Below are 24,174 nucleotides of genomic sequence, written 5' to 3'. Positions count from 1 at the left end.
TAATTCTGAGTGCTTACCCTACTTTAGCCTCTATAAATAAATTTTTCTATTTCTCACATATATCAAGCCTTTGCACATGATCTGAATCAAATGCTTTCCCTCTGTTCAGCTCTTCGTCTGACTACTAATCCTTCAGATCTCAACTTAAATGTACTTCCTCACAGAAATCTTCCAAAATTCTCAGGCTAAATTATTATTTTTTAATGTAGTTTTTATTCATATCACTTACTACATTTTGAATTTTATATTTGTGTAGATTTTTGTTTTAATGTCTGTGTTACCATTAATCCCCAGTAGAGTGCGGACTCGGAGAAGGTGATGGCACCCCACTCCAGTACTCTTGCCTGGAAAATCCCAGGGATGGAGGAGCCTGGTAGGCTGCAGTCCATGGGGTCGCTAAGAGTCGGACATGGCTGAGCGACTTCACTTTCACTTTTCACTTTCATGCATTGATTGGAGAAGGAAATGGCAACCCACTCCAGTGTTCTTGCCTGGAGAATCCCAGGGACAGGGAGCCTGGTGGGCTGCCGTCTATGGGGTCACACAGAGTTAGACATGACTGAAGTGACGCAGCAGCAGCAGAGTAGGGACTGTGTTGTTTGCTTTACCATTCTTTTGCTGTCACTCAGCATGGGATTTAGTATGTGTGTGTTTTCTTTTTTTTAGTTTAATGAATGTTTGAATGAGTAAATAACGTATTCATAGATTCATAGAGCTTTAAAACTAACAGGACCTCAATAGTAATCTTAAATCTTATTCCTTAATTTTATAAATAAGAAATAGGAGGTCCGGAGAGGTTAAATGTTTTGTCTAACCCCACACAGTTAGTGGCAGACTTAGATTGGAGCTGTAATCTCCTTAGTGCTCTTTCTAATATACCACACAAATGTCAGGGTTTTTTAAAAGGTAAGAAATATAGTAGTATTTATTATGTCCATATTATTGTCATTATTAAGTTCAGGGCCACCTGTAGTGTCTGCCAGGATCTTAACAGAGAGGATGAACATTCCTGGTTTTTCGTAACAAAATTTATGCTCAGGTATCCAGAATTAGGAAAGTAAAATTCTCTATGGATTTCATTTGGTTTTGTGTTTGGTATCTATATGAGTAAAAATGTTCATCCTTGTTAAGGAAGATGAAGGAAAATAAAAATAGTGTAATGAAAATATGTTCAGCATCACTAATCATTAGGGAAATGCAAGTCAAAACCACAGTAAGGGGGTGAGAGGGGGGTTCATGTTTGGGAACGCATGTACACCCGTGGTGGATTCATGTCAATGTATGGCAAAACCAATACAGAATTGTAAAGTAAAAAAAAAAAAAAAAAAAAAGCCACAGTAAGATATCAATTCATATCTGTTAGGATGGCTACTATTGAAAAAACAAAAAATAACAACAGTTGGCTAGGATGTAGAGTAATTGGAACCCTTGTGTACTATTGGTGGGAATGTAAAATGGTGCAGCTGCTATAGAAAATAGTGATTCCTCCAGAAACTAAAATAGATTTACCATATGATCCAGCAGTTCCACTTCTGGGGATATACTCCAAAGAATTAAAGGCAGTCTTGAAGAGATGTACACCACTGTTCATAGCAGTGTTATTCACAGTAGCCAAAAGGTAGAAGCAACCCAGAATCCATTGACAAATGAATACATAAACAAAAGGTGGTATTAATGGAATATTATTCAGCCTTATGGAGAAGGCACTGGCAACCCACTTCGCTACTCTTGCCTGGAAAATCCCATGGACGGAGGAGCATGGTAGGCTGCAGTCCATGGGGTCACTAAGAGTCAGACACGACTGAGCAACTTCACTTTCACTTTTCACTTTCATGCATTGGAGAAGGAAATGGCAACCCACTCCAGTGTTCTTGCCTGGAGAATCCCAGGGATGGGGGAGCCTGGTGGGCTGCCGTCTCTGGGGTCGCACAGAGTCAGACACAACTGAAGCGACTTAGCAGCAGCAGCATTCAGCCTTAAGAAGGTTCTGAACCTTGAGAACATGATGTTAAAAGAAAGAAAAATAAAAGCCACAAAAGACAAATACTTTTATGAATTACCTGGAGTAGTCAGATTCATAGAAACAGAAAGTAAAATTGTGGTTGTGGGGAAGTTGGGGCATATGAGGGAGTTGTTTGTTGAGTATAGTTTCAGCTGGGGATTGGTTACACAACCATATAGATGTATGTAACAGTACTGAAGTGTACACTTAAAAACAGTTAAAAGAGGCTTGAGTATGTTAAGTAAAATAGTCACAGAAGGACAAAAACTCCATGATTCCACATATATGCAATGTCCAAAATAGTCAAATTCATAAAATCAGAGAGTAGGGGAGTGGTTATCAGGGACTGAAAGGAGAGGGAAATGGAGAGTTGCCAATCATTGGGTATAAAGTTTCAGTTATACATGTGAATGAATTCTAGAGATTCACTGTGTAACTCTATGTCTATAGTTAACAATTGTATTATACACTTAAAAATCTGTTAAGAGAGTAGATCGCATCAAGTGTTCTTACCATAATAAAATTAAAAAAATTTTAAGTGATTTTATGTTAATTGTATTTTACCACAATTTAAAAAATTCTTTTAATCTTAAAAATAGTATAGTAAGGTTACCATGATAGGCAATATATCACTTGTTTTGTTTCCAGTCTGTCTTCTACTGGATAGCAAAATTACCATTTATTTAAAGGAGAGAGAAAAGGTTAAGGACAGTAATCACCTTCCTTAAATATATGTTGTTTGTGTCAGTGAGTTTATCATCATTCACATTGAAAATCATATTCCTGTTAAGTGCTTCTGTATTGGAATTTTTTGAAGGATCAAATTATCAAAATTAATAATATCACATTAGTTTAAAATAAGACCTGGTGTCTGTCTTATCATACTCTTGGAGACATACTTCTTAATGGTTTCATTAAGAATCTTACCATATATTCTCTGCCCTTAGGAATCCAATGCTTTGAGAAATAAGAAAAACTCTCGTCGAGTCAGCTTTGCAGATACTATAAAGTAAGTTGAAAAAAATAATTTAAATGTTACTGATAATACTTTTTTTTGTCTTACACCAAATATGTTGGTACTAACTGATTTGGATAATTAGATAAATATTGGAAAATTGTTATTTAAAAGTCTGTTATGCTTAAAAGACAGAGAAGGTGATGGCACCCCACTCCAGTATTCCTGCCTGGAAAATCCCATGGACGGAGGAGCCTGCAGTCTGCAATCTATGGGGTCTTGAAGAGTCGGACATGACTGAGCGACTTCACTTTGACTTTTCACTTTCATGCACTGGAGAAGGAAATGGCAACCCACTCCGGTGTTCTTGCTGGGAGAATCCCAAGGACAGGGGAGCCTGGTGGGCTGGTAGGCTGCCGTCTATGGGGTTGCACAGAGTCAGACACGACTGAAGCAACTTAGAAGCAGCAGCAGCAGCATGTTTAAAAGAAACACTGAAAGCATCCCCTCTAAAGTCCAGAAGAAAAACAACTATGTTTTACTGCTGTTATTTAACATTTTTTTTGAGGTGCTCAACAACAAAAATGGAGAAAAAAAAGTTATTAAAATTTTAATATATTTCCTATATAATAATAATCAGAAGATAAGTGTCTTTTTTTCTTTATATTTTGTTGCTGTAAATTTAATAATAACATATAAAGAATAAAACATTACTGAAGGATACTAAGTTAAGAATTGTATGGGGAATTCCCTGGTGTGGCCAAAAAAAAAAAAAGAACTGTACAAATGAAGAAGTGAAGTGAGCTTGCTCAGTAGTGTCCGACTCTTTGCGACCCATGGACTGTAGCCCACCAGACTCTTCTATCCATGGGATTCTCCAGGCAGGGATACTGGAGTGGGTTGCCATTTCCTTCTCCAGGGGAACTTCCCGACCCAGGGATTGAACCCAGGTCTCCTGCATTGCCGGCAGGTGCTTTACCCTCTGAGCCACCAGGGAAGCCCCGTACAAATGAAGACAAGTACCTAAATAAAAAGATTTAATATCATAAAGATGTCACTTCTCCCTAAGTTATAAATTTAATGTAATTCTTATATGTAGTATTTTTATGATTATTTTCTTGATGCTCATCAATATATTTGTATTTTCTCACTGAAGAGTTATTTGAGAATTTTAAAATTCGTATCTAGTAAAGGCATTTTGTGGTCATTTTCAGTTATATTGTAGTGAGAAAATGCTAATCTGTATTATTTTAATTTTTATTGACATTTTCTGTGTGATCTTATATGTGATCAATTTTTGTGAATGATCCATAAGTACTTGGAGAAGAAGATAATATTTTGAATATTAGGGTGTAGAATTTGGCATATCAATTCTATCCATTTTCTACCTTTTATTATTTGGGTCTTCTATAATCTTATATAGTTTCAGTCACTCTAATTTCCATTAATTATGAGAAGTAAGTTAGTCTCTAACTGATAGTGCATCCCACTCTAACTCTCTTTATCCAGTAGTTTTTCTCTGTGAATTCTATGTTCATTGGTGCATATTATCATTGTTAATCTTTATTCAAGATTGTACTTTCTGGCATTACAAACTAATCATCTTTGCTTTGTTTATTGCTTTTTGATTCAAATTGTACCTAGACTGCTGTTAAGATTTCTGTCTGCTAGATTTTTGCTTTCATATTTGTGGTATACCTTTTTGTATTTGACCATGTATAAGCAATTGTAAAGTTAGTCTGTTCCCTCCCTTCCTTGTACTATTTAATATTGCTTAAACTTCAGTTAAAACTTCATTGTTTTATATGATATCCTTTGGCATTTATAAAGGATGAAGTAGTTAGCCTACTTCTTCCTTTCATTTTTCCCCCATTCTCGTTCCTTTCTTAATTTTTTTTTTTTGAAATGTTTATCATGTCTCTTTTTCCCTCTCTCTCTCTTGTATCTCTCTCTCTGGGTATTTGACGTTAGGAAATCTGTCACATTTGCGTATCAGTTCTATTATATATATTTAATTGTTCATATCAGTTCTGTCACTATAGTTGCCCTAATTATCTCTTGGTTGGTTGAAGCTTTTTCCCTTATATTTGAGGGCTCTTTGGAACAATATTCTCTGAGTTCTTAGGTACTCAAACTGTTAGTTACAGGCTTTATACTTGACGATTTAGCTGAATATAAAATCTTCCATTCACTTTCTCTTTAAAGAACTTGTTCTGTTCTTTTAAAGCATTGAATGTTTCTATGAACAAGTCAGAGGAAAGTCTTTTCTTATCTTTGAAGTATATTGAATGCATTACTAGAATGCATCTTTACTAGATGCATTCTTTACTAGAATGCATCTTCATTTTGACTGCTTTGGGTCTTGAATCTTGAATCAACCTATTAATATTTTTTTCTATTCCATTATGTAAATTTCATTCAGTTCACTTCAGTCCCTCAGTCACCTATGACCTTTGTGATGCCATGGACTGCAGCATGCCATGCCTCCCTGTCCATCACCAACTCCTGGGGCTTGCTCAAACTCATGTCCATCCAGTTAGTGATGCCACCCAACCATCTCATCCTCTGTTGTCCCCTTCTCCTTTTGCCTTCAATCTTTACCAGCATCAGGGTCTTTTCAAATGAGTCAGTTCTTCGCATCAGGTGGCCAAAGTGTTGGAGCTTCAGTTTCAGCATCAGTCATTTCAATGAATATTCAGGACTGATTTCCTTTAGGATGGACTGGTTGGATCTGCTTACAGTCCAAGGGGCTCTCAAGAGTCTTCTCTAACACCACAGTTCAAAAGCATCAATTCTTCGGCACTTGGCTTTCTCTATAGTCCAACTCTCACATCCATACATGACTATTGGAAAAACCATAGCTTTGACTAGACAGACCTTTGTTGGCAATGTAATGTCTCTGCTTTTTAATATACTGTCTACATTGGTCTAGCTTTTCTTCCAAGGAGCAAGTGTCTTTTAATTTCATGCCTGCAGTCACCATCTGCAGTGATTTTGGAGTCCCCCAAAATAAAGTCTGTCACTGTTTCCAATGTTTCCCTATCTATTTGCCATGAAGTGATGGGAACAGATGCCATGATCTTCGTTTTCTAATGTTGAGTTTTCAGCCAGCTTTTTCCCTCTCCTCCTTCACTTTCATCAAGAGGCTCTTTAGTTTTTCTTCACTTTCTGCCATATGGGTGGTGTCATCTCTATATCTGAGGTTATTGATGTTTCTCCCTGCAATTTTGACTCCAGCTTGTGCTTCATCCAGCCTGGCATTTCTCATGATGTACTCTACATATAAGTTAAATAAGTAGGGTGACAATATATAGCCTTGACGTACTCCTTTCTCAATTTGGAACCAGTCTGTTGTTCTATTACCAGTTCTAACTGTTGCTTCTTGACCTGCATACAGATTGCTCAAGAGGCAGGTAAGGTAGTCTGATATTTCCATCTCTTTAAGGATTTTCCACAGTTTGTTGTGGTCCACACAGTCAAAGGCTTTGGCATAGTCAATAAAGCAGAAGTAGATGTTTTCCTGGAACTCTCTTGCTTTTTCTGTGATTCAACAGATGTTGGCAATTTGATCTCTGGTTTCTCTGCCTTTTTTAAATCCAACTTGAACATCTGGAAGTTCTCGTTCATGTACTATTGAAGCCTCGCTTGGAGAATTTTGAGCATTACTTTGCTAGCATGTGAAATCAGTGTAGTTGTGTAGTAGTTGAAACATTCTTTGGCATTCCCTTTCTTTGGGATTGAAATTAAAACTGACCTTTTCCAGTCCTGTGGCCACTGCTGAGTTTTCCAAATTTGCTGGCACATTGAATGCAGCACTTTCACAGTATCATCTTTCAGGATTTGAAATAGCTCACGTGGAATTCCATCACCTCTACTAGCTTTGTTCGTAGTGATGCTCCCAAGGCCCACTTGACTTTGCATTTCAGGATGTCTAGCTCTAGGTGACTGATCACACCATTGTGGTTATCTGGGTCATGAAGATCTTTTTTGTATAGTTCTTCTGTGTATTCTTGCCACGTCTTCTTAAGATCTTCTGCTTCTGTTAGGTCCATACCATTTCTGTCCTTTATTGAGCCCATCTTTGCATGAAATGTTCCCTTGGTATCTCTAATTTTCTTGAAGAGATCTTTAATCTTTCCCTTTCTGTTGTTTTCCTCTATTTCTTTGCATTGATCACTGAGGAATGCTTTCTTATCTCTCTTTGCTATTCTTTGAAACTCTGCATTCAGATGGGTATATCTTTCCTTTTCTCCTTTGCCTTTCGCTTCTCTTCTTTTCTCAGCTATTTGTAAGGCCTCCTCAGACAAACATTTTGCCTTTTTGCATTTATTTTTCTTGGGGATGGTCTTGATCACCGACTCCTGTACAGTGTCACGAACTTCTGTCCATAGTTCTTCAGGTACTGTATCAAATCTAATTCCTTGAATCTGTTTGTCACTTCTACTGTATAATCATAAAGGATTTGATTTAGGTCATACCTGAATAGCCTAGTGGTTTTCCCTACTTTCTTCAATTTAAGTCTGAATTTTGCAAGAAGGAGTTCATGATCTGAACACAGTCAGCTCCCAGTCTTGTTTTTGCTGACTTATATAGAGCTTTTCCATATTCTGCCACAAAGAATATAATCGATCTGATTTTGGTATTGACCATCTGGTGATGTCCATGTGTAGAGTCTTCTCTTGTGTTGTTGGAAGAGGGTGTTTGCTATGACTAGTGCATTCTCTTGGCAAAACTCTGTTAGCCTTTGCCTTGCTTCATTTTGTACTCCAAGCCCAAACTTTCTTATTACTCCAAGTATCTCTTGACTTCCTGCTTTTGTATTCCAGTTCCCTATGATGAAAAGGACATCTTTTTTTGGTGTTAGTTCTAGAAGGTCTTGTAGGTCATCGTAGAACTGTTCAACTTCAGCTTCTTCGGCATTAGTGGTTGGGGCATAGACTTGGATTACTATGATATTGAATGGTTTGCCTTCAAACAGAGATGATTCTATCATTTTTGAGATTGCACCCAAGTACCGCGTTTTGGACTCTCTTGTTGACTATGAGAGCTACTCCATTTCTTCTAAGGGATTCTTGCCCACGGTGATAAATATAATGGTCATCTGAATTAAACTCACCTCTTCCAGTAAATTTTAGTTCACTGATTCCTAAAATGTCAATGTTCACTCTTGGCCATCTCCTATTGACCACTTCCAACTTACCTTGATTCATGGACCTAACATTCCAGGTTCCTATGCAGTATTGTTCTTTACAGCATCGAACTTTACTTCCATCCCCAGTCATATCCACAACTGGGCATTGTTTTCACTTTGGCTCCATCTCTTCTTTCTTTCTGGAGTGATTTCTCCCTTCTTCTCCAGTAGCATATTGGGCACCTATCAACCTGGGGAGTTATCTTTCAGTGTCATATCTTTTTGCCTTTTCACTAGGGACACAATAATTCATAAATACAAATAATGTTTATAACCTTTGCTTTTCTTCTGTGTTATAATCTCTCTTAATTCCTTTTATTTTCTTTTACTTTGTTTAGTTAAATTTTTCTGTCCTTTATCATATTTTCTAAAGTACTTACTCACTCTCTCTTCCAGTTTCACCTTCTTTCTGTTGATTATATTTTTTCTTCTGCTTCTTTCATTAATTTCATCTATTTGTGTGTCTTTTTCTGTCTTATCTTTTCCTTGAGTTCTTGCATTTCTGCCTTTCAGAGAGATGATTGCTTTGTTAATGCTTTTTAAATCCATAGCAAACTGTGCGTACAGTTTTCATCATCTTTGGGACATTTTTCTGAGTATTTTTTTATGTTAATAAAGTATATTATGGTTTGCTTTCTTTTACTCTTTGGTGTCTTTATAGATTGTATGCTTTTTCCTCATTGAATATGTTGGGTGTTCCTGAACCGGTTATTTTCAAGACATTTCTGTGGAGGAGGAGGGGATGTGGTGGTGTTCCAAGGTAGCTGTTTTTCTATAAATAGGCTCTCTTTTTAGCTATCGTAAAGACAGACTGTCTATTTAATATCACCACCTTCAAATTTTATTTTCTGTATAGCTTAGACTGCTTTAACTTGGCCTATAGTGAGATGAGCTCCTAGATCAATTTAACCTTGGATTTGAACAGTTTCGGATGAGACTTGATTGTTTCATGTCCAGAAATCTAGGAAAGTCCTGGGCTTTAATCTGCATTGTTTCCCGTTCCTCATTTGTTCCTCTGTCTCCTCCAGATTCTTTACCTTAATAAACCTTTAAGATCAGACAGATTAAAGAAATTCAGTTCTGCAGTTACCACATAAAACATGATTTTGCACTAGGATGCCCAGGATTTCAGTTGTGGGGCTGCTGGGAAAATGTTTTCTTCTTTTCCTTAGAGGAAGAGTAAGTAGATGTTGGTAAGGGGTGAAGTAGGGAGTTCCCTCTTAGGAGACACTGTGTGACATCTTTCTGTTAACTGAGTAGTTCCAAACAGTAGGTGCTTTCTGAAATATAAATTTGTTGTTGTTGACTGGTAGTAATTGTAATTGTTTTATTGCTCTTTTCTGTTTATCTTTTATCTGTAAGTCAATTAGTGCCTTTCTGGATAAACATGAGTTGTCAATGTTTTATATGTATTGAATTCCAAGGGTGGGGGGTGGGAGAGACATTATAAAATTTGGTATTACTGGGGAAGGCTAGCTATTGCCTGCCAGTAGGCTTCCCTTGGTGGTATATTCCTTGGTAAAGTTGCCACTGTCTTCCTAGATCCTGCACTTGGTTTTGCAGACTACGACTTTTTTTTCCCCTGTACCAAAACTGGGTGGATCTTTTAGAAATGGGCTTGTATTAAACAGATTCACTAGAGATTTGTTTATAACTAAGAATGCTACTACTAAATATGGGCTTCCTTGGTGGCTCAGATGGTAAAGAATCTGCCTGCATTACGGGAGACCTGGGTTCACTCCCGGGGTCAGGAATATTCCCTGGAGAAGGGAATGGCTACCCACTCCAGTATTCTTGCCTAGAGAATTCTGTGAATAGAGAAGCCTGGGAGGCTACAGTTCATGGGACTGCAAAGAGTCGGACACGAGTGAGTGACTAACCATTTCTTCACTTCACTACTAAATGTATCATGAGAAACAAATGAATCAGAACCCTTATATGAGTACATCAATACATTCCTCAAAGGCATTCTACCTAAGAAAATAAATTATACTGTAAATATGGCTTGCTGATAATGGAATCTGAACTATTAGTTATGAATCTGAACTACTAGTTATGATTCAGAATGTTTAAAGGCACCAGGCTATGAAACCTAATGAATCTACCTCCACAGTAGATACACACACACCTATTATTGCATGTCTTAAAAGATTCTATTTGTATACTCCCTGAATAACTGTGGCCTAGGTTTGATTTAATAACTCACTTTCTCCACTTTGTTTCAGACTGACTTCCTTCACATGTTGTTGCTCTTGTTGTTGTTGTTTTGTCAGCTTGCAAGATCTTAGTTCTCTGAGGAGAGATGGGACATGGGTAATTTTACTTAATTGCGTGCTAAGTCACTTCAGTCGTGTCCAGCTTTTTGCAACCCTATGGACTATAGCTTGCCAGGCTCCCCTTTCCATAGGATTCTCCAGTCAAGAATACTGAAGTGGGTTGCCATGCCCTTCTCCAGGGGATCTTCCTGACTCAGAGATCAAACCCTCATTTTTTAACATCTCCTGAATAGGCAGGGGGGTTCTTTACCACTAGCGCTGAATATTAATGTAAAAATAACTATTTTAAGTTTTCTGTTAAGCATTTGTACTGTGTTAGATATTTTTGTGTAAATTAACCTTTTTTCTTTTGAGTTACTTCCTTGGGATTATATTCCTCAAAGTAGAATTCCCAGATTTAAAAGAAGCAGTAGTTACATAGTCATTATTACATTTTTGTTACTGGTTTTAGTAACTTTAGTAATGTATGTATTTTTCCTCAGGGTATATTTTAACACTTAATTTTAGTTGATTTGATTGATTTTATTATCTTAGTTATTTTAATTTGGATTTTATTTGTCATTACTATTTTTTCTATATTTTGCTCATTTGTGCTTTTTTTCTTCTCATTTTGAAATGTTTTATTTTTCATTTCCTCATCTACCTAGACAATATTAAAGAAAATATTTTAAAGTTTTTGTGTGATTGAACTCTTTATTTGTTATTAAAGCATGTGTCTTTCTTGGTTCATAAATAATTTTTGCAACAGATTGTACCTTTGAAAGCTTTCCCTATATCATAGACACTGTATAGGTTGAAAAAAAATGAGACAGCAAGGGATAACATAATTAAATTTACAGGAGAATGGAGGAAAGAACTATTTTGCCATTTCATCTGTCTCCATATGTTTGCTAAATATGCTTCAGTAAATATGTTTTATACATTTACAACTTACTCTTTGCCCACTTAATATGTGGTTTCCAAAATTTGGATCTTATATATAAAATGGATAACTAATAATAATGTGCTGTATAGCACAAGGAACTCTACTCAGTACTCTATAATGGTCTATATGGGAAAAGAATCTTTAAAAAAAAGTAGATATATATATACGTATTTATATATATATAATTGATTCACTTTGCTGTGCACCTGAAACTAACACAGCATTGTAAATCAACTATACTTCAGTAAAAATAAAAATTTGGATCTTGAGGCATCTAAATATATTTCGGCATTTTCTTGTTTGAATTTCTTTCATTTTTTTTCTCTGACTTTTTACATGTAAATTGGGTTATTCATTGTTAGTTTTCATTGATAACTTTCCTCTTAGTGTATAATAGCAACCTTGTTTAGTTCTAATACTTTTTTGCTATGAAATGTAATGTGTTGAATTACTTCATAGTTATCTTCACTTTTCTGTTGTTTGTCCATAGATAATTTTTTTTAATATTTTTAATTTGTAACTTGCAGGTTGTAGATTGAGTTTAAAATTTTTAAAAATTTAGTCAATAGCTATTTTTAATAGGGTATTTCAACCTGTTTACATTTGTAAAAATCAGTATGCCTATTCTCTCTGTGTTATTGGGTAAATTTAACTTTATTGTTGCAGATTTTTGGTTTTATTTTTTAATTTTTATTGGAGTATAGTTGATTCACAATGTTGAGGGTTTTGTTTTGTTTTTAAACAAGAATGGTTATTATAAATGCTTTTAGAGCAATTATTAAAATAACTAAGAGTTTTTAGTAGTTTAATATGATAAAATAATTTTTTGGATGTTGCATTACCTCTGCATTCCTGGGATAAATCCAATTTAATCATAAAATAACTTTGCTAGCATTAGTTTGCTAATATTTTGGGTTTTCTGCACTAATATTCATATATGAGATTGGCCTATAGATTTTATGTGGTATTCTTACTTGGTTTTACTACTGAGGTTCTATGAAGTTTTATAAATCAATCAGAAAGCTTTATCTTACTTATCTCAAAACAGATTGTAAATTAACATCATAGTGTTCTAATTAAAACTTGAAGATTTGGGGGAGTTCCCTGGTTGCCTAGGGATTAGGATTCCAGGCTGTCACTGCTGTGGCCTGAGTTCAACCCCTGGTGGGCGAACTGAGATCCCACAAGCCATGCAGTTCAGTAAAAAAAAAAAAAACACTTGCAGATTTTCAGTAATCTTTATTTTCTTTTCTAGAGTATTCCAGACAGAGTCTCATATGAAAATAGTGAAAAAGTCAGAAATTTCAGGTAAATTTGTTCTGTAACCCCTACTAAATCTGTTTTCTATATGGTTATGCTGAGGTTATCTAACCAGATAACTGGTATAACTTAATATCTATCTGATTGCTTAAAAAGTGTAACTTGAGCTGTGAGGGGCAGAATGTAAGGTGTGGCATTAGTATTTTTTTATTGTTGTTAACATCCTTATGTAATTTTTCTAATACTTTATTACTGTATTTTTGAAAAACTTTAATAACCTTTTCTCTATTTATAGAAACAGAAGCAAGAGAAAATGTCCCATTTATACAGTAAGTAAGAAAAGTGTGATGCAAATTATACTTTAAATGTTGTTTATTCCTATTATTTAAGTGTTTTTAAAGTTAATATTCTTTTTGTTTTTTATTTTAATTCCCTTTTGTGTAATAGTTAGGATTAATTCTTAAAACACATTATTTGCATAATAATTTAACATGCTGCTATGGCTGTTAAGTATAGCTTATCCTCTTAAGAGGGATGAAACATTCTATTTTCATATGTAAAGCCTTAAAATACATCCATTAGTAGAAAACAATAAATACCAGGTCTTCAGATTTTTTTCATTAAATGTTTTTCTTATTATAATATTAATTCAAAAATTAAATAACCATAGAGCTTGAACAGATGGAAAGATGCTTATCTTCCTCATAAGAGAAATATAACTTAGGGTATATTGAGATATAATGTTTATCTAATCAATTAAGAATCTAGGTAAAAAGTCACTCATTGGTAGTAGGTAAATATTATAGAGGGCTTCCTAGATGGCACTACTGGTAAAGAATCTGCTTGCCAGTGCAGGAGACACAAGAGACTTGAGTTTGATCCCTGGGTTGGGAAGATCCTCTGGAGGATGAAATGGTACCCCACTTCCGTATTCTTGCCTGTAGAATCCCTGTTGGGCTACAGTCCATGGAGTCACGAAGAGTCAAACATGACTGAGCATCTGAGCATATACTGTAGAAGACAATTGGCAATGTCATTCCAAATTTTAACTTCACATGCTCTTTGGCATAGAGATTTCATGTAAGATGCAAAAGATTCTAAAGGTCTATCACTAAAAGGTTGGTTAAGTAAATACCAGTTTTTCCGTGTAATTGACTAGAGCTGAGCTGGAAGGAAAAGATTGTCTGTATATACTTATACAGAAAAATCTCTAGGCCATATTACTCAGGCTTCTCACAGATAAACACTATTGATAATTTTGGATGTCCTTGCAGAAATTATATATATCTATATATCTAACTACATGTTAATCTTTAGCCTTTTTTTAAAAAAAAAAAAAGAAGACAAAAATGGGATCACTTTATGTCTTGTAGCACTTTCCATGTTGTTACATATAGATCTACATCAGTCTATTATAATATGCTGTATGTCAACACCAATGTTTAGTCAGCTCCCCATTGATGGACATTTGGGTGGTTTCATTTTACTTACCTTTTTTTCCTAGAAAATGAGCTGCTTTAAAGGTCATGCTTTTCCCACAAAGTAGGGAATTCTCTGATGTTCAATGGTTAGGACTCCATGCTTCCTAACCACTGCAGGGGGCATGAGTTCAATCCTTGGTTGAGGAGCTAAGATCCTGCAAGCCACAAGGCACAGCCAAAAAAATTTAAGAAAAAAAAAAGGAAAGAAAAAGCAAGCAGCATATGTTAAGCATATTTTTATAGTGTTCTTGATATTTAAATTTCTGAAAAAATTTAATGGTAAGTTCCTTTAATTGCCTTGTAATTTTTTCTGCCAGATTAGATGTGCTCAATTGCTAAGTCATATCCAATTCTTTGCGTCCCTGTGGACTGTAGCCTGCCAGGCTTCTCTGTCCATAGGAGTTTTCAGGCAAGAATACTGAAGTGGGTTGCAATTTTCCTCCTCAGGGGATCTTCTTGACCCAGGGATCAAACCCAGTTCTCCAGGGGCGTCTCCTGCATTGGCAGGCTTATTCTTTACCACTGATCTACCTGGGAAGCCCACTTATTAGATGAGTCTTTTTTTTAAAAGATGTCTTTGGAGTTTTCTGCCAGTTATCCTGTGAAAACATTTCACCTCCCCTCCTCTTTCAACTGTTGGGATTCTTGGTAATTGTCTGGAGTATAGATTTTTTAATTACTTATTAATTTTTAGGAATAAGAATCCAGAAGATAACTACTGTGAGATAACTGGTGAGTATGATCAGAATACTTTTCTTCTTATCATGTGTTTTTCTCTTCATCTAGATTCCTTAAAAAGTAATATTTAAGAGTACCGTGAACAAAAAATATAGAGAAAGTGTTGATCTTTACATAAGCTCTTTAATCTAAAATTTAACAAGCTTACTGATATTTCTCTCAAACCTGCTATTCCTCCTTTCTATGTTGAACTCCCATTTACAGTCACTCACTTAAGTCAGGAATTGAGGCATTTTTTAACTTTTCCCTCTTTCCATATATCCTTTTGGCCCTATTCCTTTCAGTTCTGTTTTTGAAATATCTTGCCTATATGTTACTTATTCTCGGTACCTTCTGCCAGTATTTGAATTCAAATCCTCACTTGAATTCTTTCTTGGACTATTGTATTTAGTTTCTTATCCTTCTAATTCATTCTGTGTATTTTGAAATCTTACTGTATTACCGCCCATCCTAAAATTGTTCAAAAGACACTATTTTGCTTACAGGATAAAGCCCATACTCCTTAGCATAAACTTAGAAAGCCTTTTATATTTTCACTTGTCTTTTTCTCCAACTTTACTTCCAGCCCTTTACAGGCATATTTTGCTCTGGCCCATGAATAACTACTTGCATTTTCCCATATGGTCTTTTTTCTGACTATGTCCATTTGTAAATGCTGTTTTCTGTACCTAAAGAGGTCTTCCTAATCCAATTTGTCTAACAGCCTTCTCATCTTTCACTTAACTTAGCTTTTCCCTTAGCTTAAGTACCATTCAAAGTAGCCAGTCCACAACTGTTATAGTCCATGATAAGAAAGGAACTTGCACTATAGTAGTAAGCTACTGTTTAGTTAGTGACTTTATTTTTCTTAGTAAAGCTTTATTGATGAAAGGAATTTTATAGTGGCTGCAAGCTCCTTATGTTAAATTAATTGCTGTTAAGCAGTTCACAGACTGACACCATACATTAAGTGGTACTGGCTTAAATTGAGCCTTCTCGATGATCAAAACCAAGCAGTTAGTTACTCTGATGTGTGCTCTCAAAATACTATTTTTCAGTCTATTATAAAATTTATCATATTGTATTTTAGGTATTTATTTTTGGCTCTTTTATTAATCTAGAAATTCTTTGAGTCCAGAAATTTTGTCTTGATTTTTTGTGCTTTGGCATATAGTTGAGTTTTGGAGCACATATATGTTCTGAATCAATATTTGTTAAATAAATGACAAAAATGCAAGCTTGATATGTAAATAAGGCTTTAATAAAAAGCCCGTGATCACTTCATTATATTCAGTCAGGATTGCCATAAACTATTGAAAATATTCTAAAGATTCGTCTTAAACATAAGTATTTTTAGATATATTTCTTGTTTTATTATAGCATCTTCAGGCATTTCCTTGTTTCCAAAGTCCAGTTTGTCCCCCAAAACTTTATATTTCAGTTCTAAAGTGTCTTGAATCTAATCTCTTATTTCTATTCTTACTGTCTGTTGCCCTAACATAAGTTCAACTCTCTACAGTGTTACATCTGAACTATTAGAGTAGCTTCCTCATTGGTTCATCTTCTCTTGAATCTATTTTCTTCTCTTGAATTATTTTTATAAAATGCACATCTCATCTGGGAACATCTAGATTCCTTAGCATAGAATAAAATATGCTCAAAATCTTACCCTAACAGAGACTTCCTTGGTGCTCCAGGGGCTAAGACTCCATGTTCGCAATGCAGGAGGCCCATGTTCGATCTCTAGTCAGGAAATTAGGTCCCACATGCTGCAACGAAGATCATGTGTGCCATAACTAAGACCCAGTGGAGCCAAATAAATACATTTTTTAAAATAAAAATGTTACCCTAACATTTCAATCTTAGCAGTTGGTACTCTTTAGTGTGTAACTTCTACTATCCAGGAAATAAAAATGGAGACAAGAAGGAGGAAAAAAATTAATCCATACTTTCCATCTTTAGAATCCCACCTTTAAAAATTTCTACCACATTCTGAAAATATTTCAGTATGCAGAGAATACAGTAATCACTGATCTGTCTTTTTCTAAAGTGGGACAGTTTGAAAGTCTCAGCAAAATTTAATACCTAAGTCTTTAGAAAGGACTTAGTAACTGAAAAAACTTTAGTAAATACTTGTAACTGATGAAACTCCTATGAATAGAAAAATCAGGCTCTTTGTGATATATACTTTTGTCATGACTATAGTTTTTCTTTTTACTCAATAGGAATGAACACATTGCTTTGTGCTCCCATTCAGACCCAGATGCCCCAGAGAGAGGTATGAGTTCATTCAAATACCTTCATATTTTAATTTTGTTTGATAGTCGAAACTTTTAAAACACAAAAAATTTAACGTTAATGACATGATTTAGAAATTACTTACCAGAATGAACCAACATAGACTGGAAAAGCTACCTACCTTTCCAGTTAATTTGTTCTTCAGTCGCTATGTCGTGTCCAACACTTTGCGACCCCATGAACTGCAGCACACCAGGCTTCTCTGTCCTTCACTATCTTGCAGTTAACTAAGTATAGTTAAATCACTTCCAGTTTAAATAATACAGAAATCTGTTAATTATATCAGGAATTCTCAAACTTTATGAGGCATATGAATTTGGTTAAAATATAGATTCTTATCCCCTAGATCTGGGATAGGTCCTGAACTTCTATACGTCTCTCCCAGGTGATAGTAATGCACTGGTCCATAGACCATACTTTGAGTAGCAGAGTTAGACCATGTCTTTACAAGTAAAACCACTGCATTCAAAGAAAACTCAACCCCCAAGAACTTAGAGTATACTATGATTTAGCCATCATGCGCTTATTCCTTCTAAGTTTTTTTTTCCTTAGAATGAGAATGACCTATCTAATATAATTTTCATTTCAATTACATTTGGTATTGTCAGTCTTTTCATTTTTTAGTCATTCTAGAGGGTGTATAATTAACCTTATAATTAATGGTTAATTATAATTAACCTTCAAAAACTGCAAGTATTCATAGACTTTAGAAAAACATTTTAATAATAAGTTACATGCTGCTCACCACACCATTGATTCACACAAACCAAGGTATCATGAAACCATCATTTAGGATTGCTTATATAATCTTTCTATATAGTACATGTTATAAAATACCCTTTTGGAAGTTTGCACTTTATCTGATCTCTTATATTTTGCTTTTGCTGTAGATTTCAATTACAGAATACGGCCATGAAAGGAAACATGCAAATGACCAAACAGTCATCTTTTCAGATGAAAACCAGATGGACCTGACAGCAAGTCACACTGTGATGATTACCAAAGGCCTTTTAGATTGTACCAAAAGTGAAAAGTCCACCAAGATAGATACTACATCGTTTCTGGCTAACTTAAAACTCCACACTGAAGATTCAAGAATGAACAAAGAATTACATTTTTCCGTAGATCAAAACACTTCTTCAGAAAAGAAGATAAATTTCAATGACTTCATAAAAAGATTGAAAATAGGAAAATCAAATGCTTTTCCTTTTACAGGACCTGATAAAGAAAATTCTGAGATGCCTATTCATTCCAAAGAAGTAAATAAGACCACTTCTGTACATCAAATGCATGTATCTCTTGGTGTAGATGAAAATACCAGTAATATGACTAGACTCTTTAGAGAACAAGGTGATGGAATGAATTTTACCCAGTGTCATACAACCAATATTCAGGCTTTTGTTCCCACATCCAATGAAGCCAGCTTAAGGGAATTTAAAGGTGATGATATTACAGTTTATGGCAATGACTTCATGGACTTGACAATTAGCCACACTGTACAGAAGTTACCTTCAGCAGATAATCTGTCTGAAATAGAAAATCAAACTCAGGATGTCATGATGGATGTTTCAACATGTTATGAAACTAAAGCACTAGAACAGAAGACAGTCTTTAAGGATAAACCAAATGATGCTTTCCAAGACCTTTCCTTAAACCCTGAAGGTAACATACATATGATCAGAAGTCATATTACAGGGACAGAAATTCAAACAGTCACACAGACTACCGACCAGAATATCAGACCATTGGCCATGATCCCAGAATCTAAATATTCTGGTCCAGCTATTCAAGATAAGACATTTTTCTATTCTAGTTGTAATGATGCCATGGAACTGACCAAGTGTCACTCAAGTATGAGAGAGGAGAAAAATTTTGTAAAGCATGACAATAATTATTCTAAAATGTATCCCAATCCAGATGGCAACTCTCTTAGAGAGAAAACTGTTTATTCAGGAGAAGATAGCATGGACATTACCAGGAGTCACACAGTTAAAATAGATAATCAAATTTTTAAACAAGTTCAGACAAATGTACAGAAAGCAACTGCACCAGTATCTGAAAAAGAAATGATGATCCAAAATCACATAATTGTGTCAGAGAATTGGGACATAAATGTAAATTGTCACTCTGTTCCTCTTGTATCTCAGGAAAGATTACAGCAGAGCCCAGAAAATCCTTTATTTATTTCATTGACTGACAAAAGGACTGAAATCTTCACGGATGAAGATATGGATTTAACTAAAAGTCACACAGTTAATTTAGGAAGTCAGTTTCCTCTTGCATCTTACAATCTGACATCTGAGAATACCAGTAAATCTCACTCTCACAGCAAAAGCCTTTCAGATGGATGGGAAAAAATGACCAAAGATCATATTGACCTATCCCAACAGCAAAACATAATATCTGAGAACATCCCAGCTAATACCTGGGACAAAGAAAAAAGTCAAGTTTTGAAGATTTCACCCTTTCTTGATAAAGATTCTCCTCAGTCATCTGATATTAACCAGGACGTAGCAACAAAACATAATATAGTATACTCTCGTGAAGATCTTGACAAACAGGTACCACTGGGAAATAACAGAAATACAATTTCATGTGAGCAAGCTTTGTTGCCTACTACAAAGCCATTATTTTCATCAAGAGGATGGCCTGCCATGAGAAATCATAGTGTTGTTAACAGTCAAACAGTAAAATCTGTACTAGGCCAGAATTCTAAACTGCCTGAGCCACTAAGGAAAAGTTTAGGTAATCCCATTCCTGACTGTTCTGACAAGACAGTTATTTGTTCAGAGAAGGAAGAAAATATGGATCTAACCAAGAGTCACACTGTCATTACTGGATTTGGTCCTTCTGAAGTACTAGAACTAAGTAAGACTAATTTTGAAAACACTAATGGCCAGTTATCAACAGTAAACAGACAGAAAGCTGTAAAAGTTGAAAAATGTAATGAAAGTCCTGTAGAAAAAATGGGAGTGTTTATTTCTAATGGTATCATGGATGTGTTGGAGGACAAAAATGTACAGAAATCCGGAATTCTGAATGAAAAACAAGATGTCAAAATTTGTGGAAGAAAAAGTCTTGGCAGACTAAAAGTTGATAAGACTGTTGTATTTTCAGAGGGAAATGAGAATGATATGGATATCACCAAGAGTTGTACAGTGGAAATAAATCATAGACCTTTAATAAATGAACATGATTCCCATTTGGTGCCTTTGGCAGGAAATTCTAACACTGTTTTGTATGCATGTGGGCAAGATGACATGGAGGTCACCAGAAGTCACACAACTGCTATAGAATGTAAAACTGTCTCACCAGATAAAACAACTACTAGGCCTGTGGACAAAACTGTAATGTTTGTAGATAATCATGATGAACTAGAAATGACAAAGTCCCATACTGTTTTCATTGACTGCCAAACAAAGGAGAGAGCTGTGCTTCCAGACAGACCTAACTTAGAACTATCCAAAAGAAAAAGCCTAGAAAAATTAAAAGTGACCCCTACTTCTACTGAGGAGAGTGTTTTTTTCCCACAAAATGTCAAAAGGGATCATTCAGTCGCAAAAGTCAGCCAGCTAACACTACCAGGGAAATGGTCTAATCATGGTCCTTTAGAGAAAGCTGAAGCATTTATAGCTGATGATAACATGGAAATGTCTAAATCGACCATTTGGGAAAATGACAGAAATGTACAAAAGCCTATATTTCTGAAAGAACCTCTATCAGGCAAAAATCAGAGAAGGAAAAGCCTTAGACTCAAAAATGACATGACCAATGCATTTTCAAAGAATGATAAAAATGATATGGATGTCATCCAGTGTTGTACGGTGGAAATAAATAACAAAAGTGTCCTGGAAGATAGAGAGGACTCCCGTTTGGTGCCTTTGGAGGGAACTTCTAATACTGTTGTGTATACGTGTGGACAGGATGACATGGAGATCACCAGAAGTCACACGACTGCCTTAGAGTATAAACCTCTCTCACCAGATAAAATAACCACTAGGACTACAGACAAAACTGTTATGTTTGTAGATAATCACAATGATCTGGAAGTTACTAAGTCCCACACTGTTTTCATTGATTGTCAAGCCACGGAAAAAATACTTCAAGAGTGCCCTGCATTTGGAATAGCAAAAGGAAAAACCTTGGGTGTTTCTTTTCCACAGGATGGTAATTCTATTCAAGAAGTCACTAAAAAACAAGCACTGGCTGTAGAAAACAAAATCGTTCTTCACAGAGAGCAAAAGCATAATGTGATACCCTTTGTTCATACTAATACATTGTCTGGGGGTCAAGGTGAGACAGATATCAAATTCCATAGCACTTCTGTGGATGAAGAAGTCATGAAAGTTGTAGGCCAGGCCTGTACATTGGAAAAAGCCAAAATTGAAAGCTGTCAGTTAAATAGTACAGATAGAAGAAATGTGGATTTTACAGGCAGTCTTGCAACTGCTATTTGTGGATCTGGTGATAATTATTCCTGTTTACCTAATGTTACTTCCTTTTTTGGTAATTTGGAGAAGAATGTCATGTCCTTATGTGATAAAGATGAAGATTTAAAAGCCAGTCATTGCCCAGTGCAAAACGATCTTCCTTGTGCAAACAATTCAGCCAGTGATGATTATTTGAAATCTGAAGGACTGCCTCTTTCTGCTCCTTGCTTGTTAAAGAAGGAGAAAGTTGTTCAAACCAATACCCAAGGACAGTTACATTGTGCCCCAAAAGTGCTAAAAGATCAAGATCTGATTAAGGAGCCCCCAAATCTAATATCAAAAGAAACTTTAGTATATGGTGAAGATTTGGGGGAGATGACTAAACTTAACTCAAAGCCAGTGTGTTTTAAGCTTCCAAGGGATCAAGTGGAGCCCTCTGTTGATAAGGCAGAACACAGTTTAAAGAAGACCTTTGTTGATGATGTTTGTGTTACTTCTCAGCACCATCTATTAACCCAACTACCTCCATTACCTCAACAAGGACAGAATAGTGTCAATAAAGATGAAGGAATATTGTCTAAAGCTGGAAATAATTTAAATATTGTTGGAGGAAATTCCTCTGAACCCACATGTGAAAACGATTCCACAGTGCTCTATAATGGGAAACAGTTTACTGCAGCCTATAAAAATGAACCAAAGAAAAATATTCAAACAGCTAAATGTAATACAGCTATAGATTTCCACAGTAACTCAGCCTTGACTAAGCAAGTTATTCAAACTCTTATCAGTCCTCAAGAAGCATCAGATCCTGTAATTGCATCCAGTGTTGCAACTTGTAGTAGTGTCAAGCCAAATCTGAATAACTTAAATGGAAAAACTGAAGAAATTTTAGATTTCCAACCAGTTCATTTACCACCTTCTCCAGAACAGTTACTTGAATTAATAAATAAGGCACACTGTGATATGAGTATAGTGCAAGCTACAGAAGCACGTAATGTTAACATAGTGACTAGCAATGTTAAAGATGATAGAGATGAAGAAAATAACATTCCACATAAGGGAGCTGAAACCACCTCTGCACCATTAATGACAACTGTAAAAGATAAAATGAGGAGATGTTCTTTGGGAATATTTTTGCCCAGATTGCCAAACAAAAGAAATTGTAGTGTCACAGGTATTGATGCTCTGAAGCAGGTTCCAGCAGACACAACTGATTTAAATCACTTAGAAACTCAGCCGGTTTCCAATAAGAATTCAGGCATTGGAATTGTTACAGCTAAACTGAACTTAAGTCCATCTCAATATATAAATGAGGAAAATCTCCCGATATATCCTGGTGAGATTAATTCCTCAGACTCTGTCAGCTTAGATACTGAGGAAAAGGCTTTGACTGAGACATACCCAAAAGAGACCTCACCCTCTGAAAATAAAATGGAAGAAACCTGCAATAGCCAAAAAAGAACCTGGGTACAAGAAGACGATGATGATATTCAGAATGAGAAAAAAATCAGAAAAAATGAAATTGGGTTTAGTGATACTGCAAAAGATCAGGAGGTAAGCCCTGTCTTGAACTAAGAAATGTTCTTGATTGTCTTCTTTTAAATTATGAGTATTCTTGAATTTTAATTTTAGTGTTAGGTAAGCAGGAATTGATTATTTCCAGTTATAGGCATGGAGAAATATTCCTGTATAAAATCTTGAAATTAATTGACTAGCAGGTAGACTTAAACACAGTTTGAAGTGACAAATGGTCACAAAAAATGAAATGGGAAGTAGAAAAAATTAGTATTGATTGTGTAATTCTAAATATTCTGTCACTTCTAGTGATTTGTCATTGTGACTTTGCATATAAAAATCTCTAGGCAGGGTACATGGAGTTTGATAAGTCATCTTCAGTGTTAAAATGTTTGGAGGGTAAAAAGATTTATTATGCAGACTGCATAAAGAAAAGATGGATTGAATTTTCTTGACTAATGAAAATACATAGAAGCTGAGAGTCCATTTCTCTCGAGGATGGGAGAATGCCTAGATCAAACCCAGTACCTCAAAGTGAAGTAAGATTTTGTGTTTATTTAAAAACACTGATTTGGATAACTTGGGGAATACAGGCTTCCCTGGTAGCTCAGCTGGTAAAGAATCCTCCTGCAATGCAGGAGGCCCCAATTCGATTCCTGAGTCAGGAATATTCCCTGGAGGAGGGGTAGGCTACCCACTCCAGTATTCATGGGCTTGTCATTTAAACTGAGTATTATAAGTGGAGAAATAAAAATTAGAAAGTATCATAGGTTCATAGAAACAAAGTTTAAATTCTGTTAAGAAGTTTGTAAGTAAGCTTAGAAGATGATTTCAGTTAGATGAAAATGACACTTAAGTCTGTAAAGTAAAATAGTTAAAATGGTAAAACCAGGACCATGTGACTTATTTTTCAACCAAAGGAGTCTTGGTCATCTGGGGAAAGAAATACTAAAGGCTTGAAATAAATTTTTTCTCTGTACTCTAGACAGGGCTATCTTGTATAGTCAGTATTCTGTTCTGTTTTCTACAGTGTGGTAGCCCTGACCCTGGTGTCTAGTAGATGAATAACTGGATAGGTCAACATTTGGTAGCTCATAGGATCTGGTTACAGAGAAGGCAATGGC

The 24,174-nt window shown here is 35.5% G+C and overlaps 1 protein-coding gene across 1 annotated transcript in view; it reads left to right on the top strand.

Moving 5' to 3' along the window:
* Nucleotides 1-24,174, top strand: part of KNL1 (kinetochore scaffold 1) — a 66,251-nt gene that overhangs the window by 12,470 nt on the left and 29,607 nt on the right. Inside the window, exons 5-10 of the mRNA XM_040226925.1 lie at nt 2,950-3,011; nt 12,605-12,657; nt 12,905-12,938; nt 14,785-14,822; nt 17,033-17,085; nt 17,996-23,089. Coding sequence (XP_040082859.1) covers nt 2,950-3,011; nt 12,605-12,657; nt 12,905-12,938; nt 14,785-14,822; nt 17,033-17,085; nt 17,996-23,089 — 5,334 coding nt within the window. The remainder of the gene's footprint in view (nt 1-2,949; nt 3,012-12,604; nt 12,658-12,904; nt 12,939-14,784; nt 14,823-17,032; nt 17,086-17,995; nt 23,090-24,174) is intronic.

Source organism: Oryx dammah, unplaced genomic scaffold (assembly GCF_014754425.2).
Source record: "Oryx dammah isolate SB20612 unplaced genomic scaffold, SCBI_Odam_1.1 HiC_scaffold_26, whole genome shotgun sequence".
Classification (NCBI taxonomy): domain Eukaryota; kingdom Metazoa; phylum Chordata; class Mammalia; order Artiodactyla; family Bovidae; genus Oryx; species Oryx dammah.
Note: the sequence above shows the minus strand (reverse complement) of the source record. Positions and strands in the feature narration are given on the sequence as shown.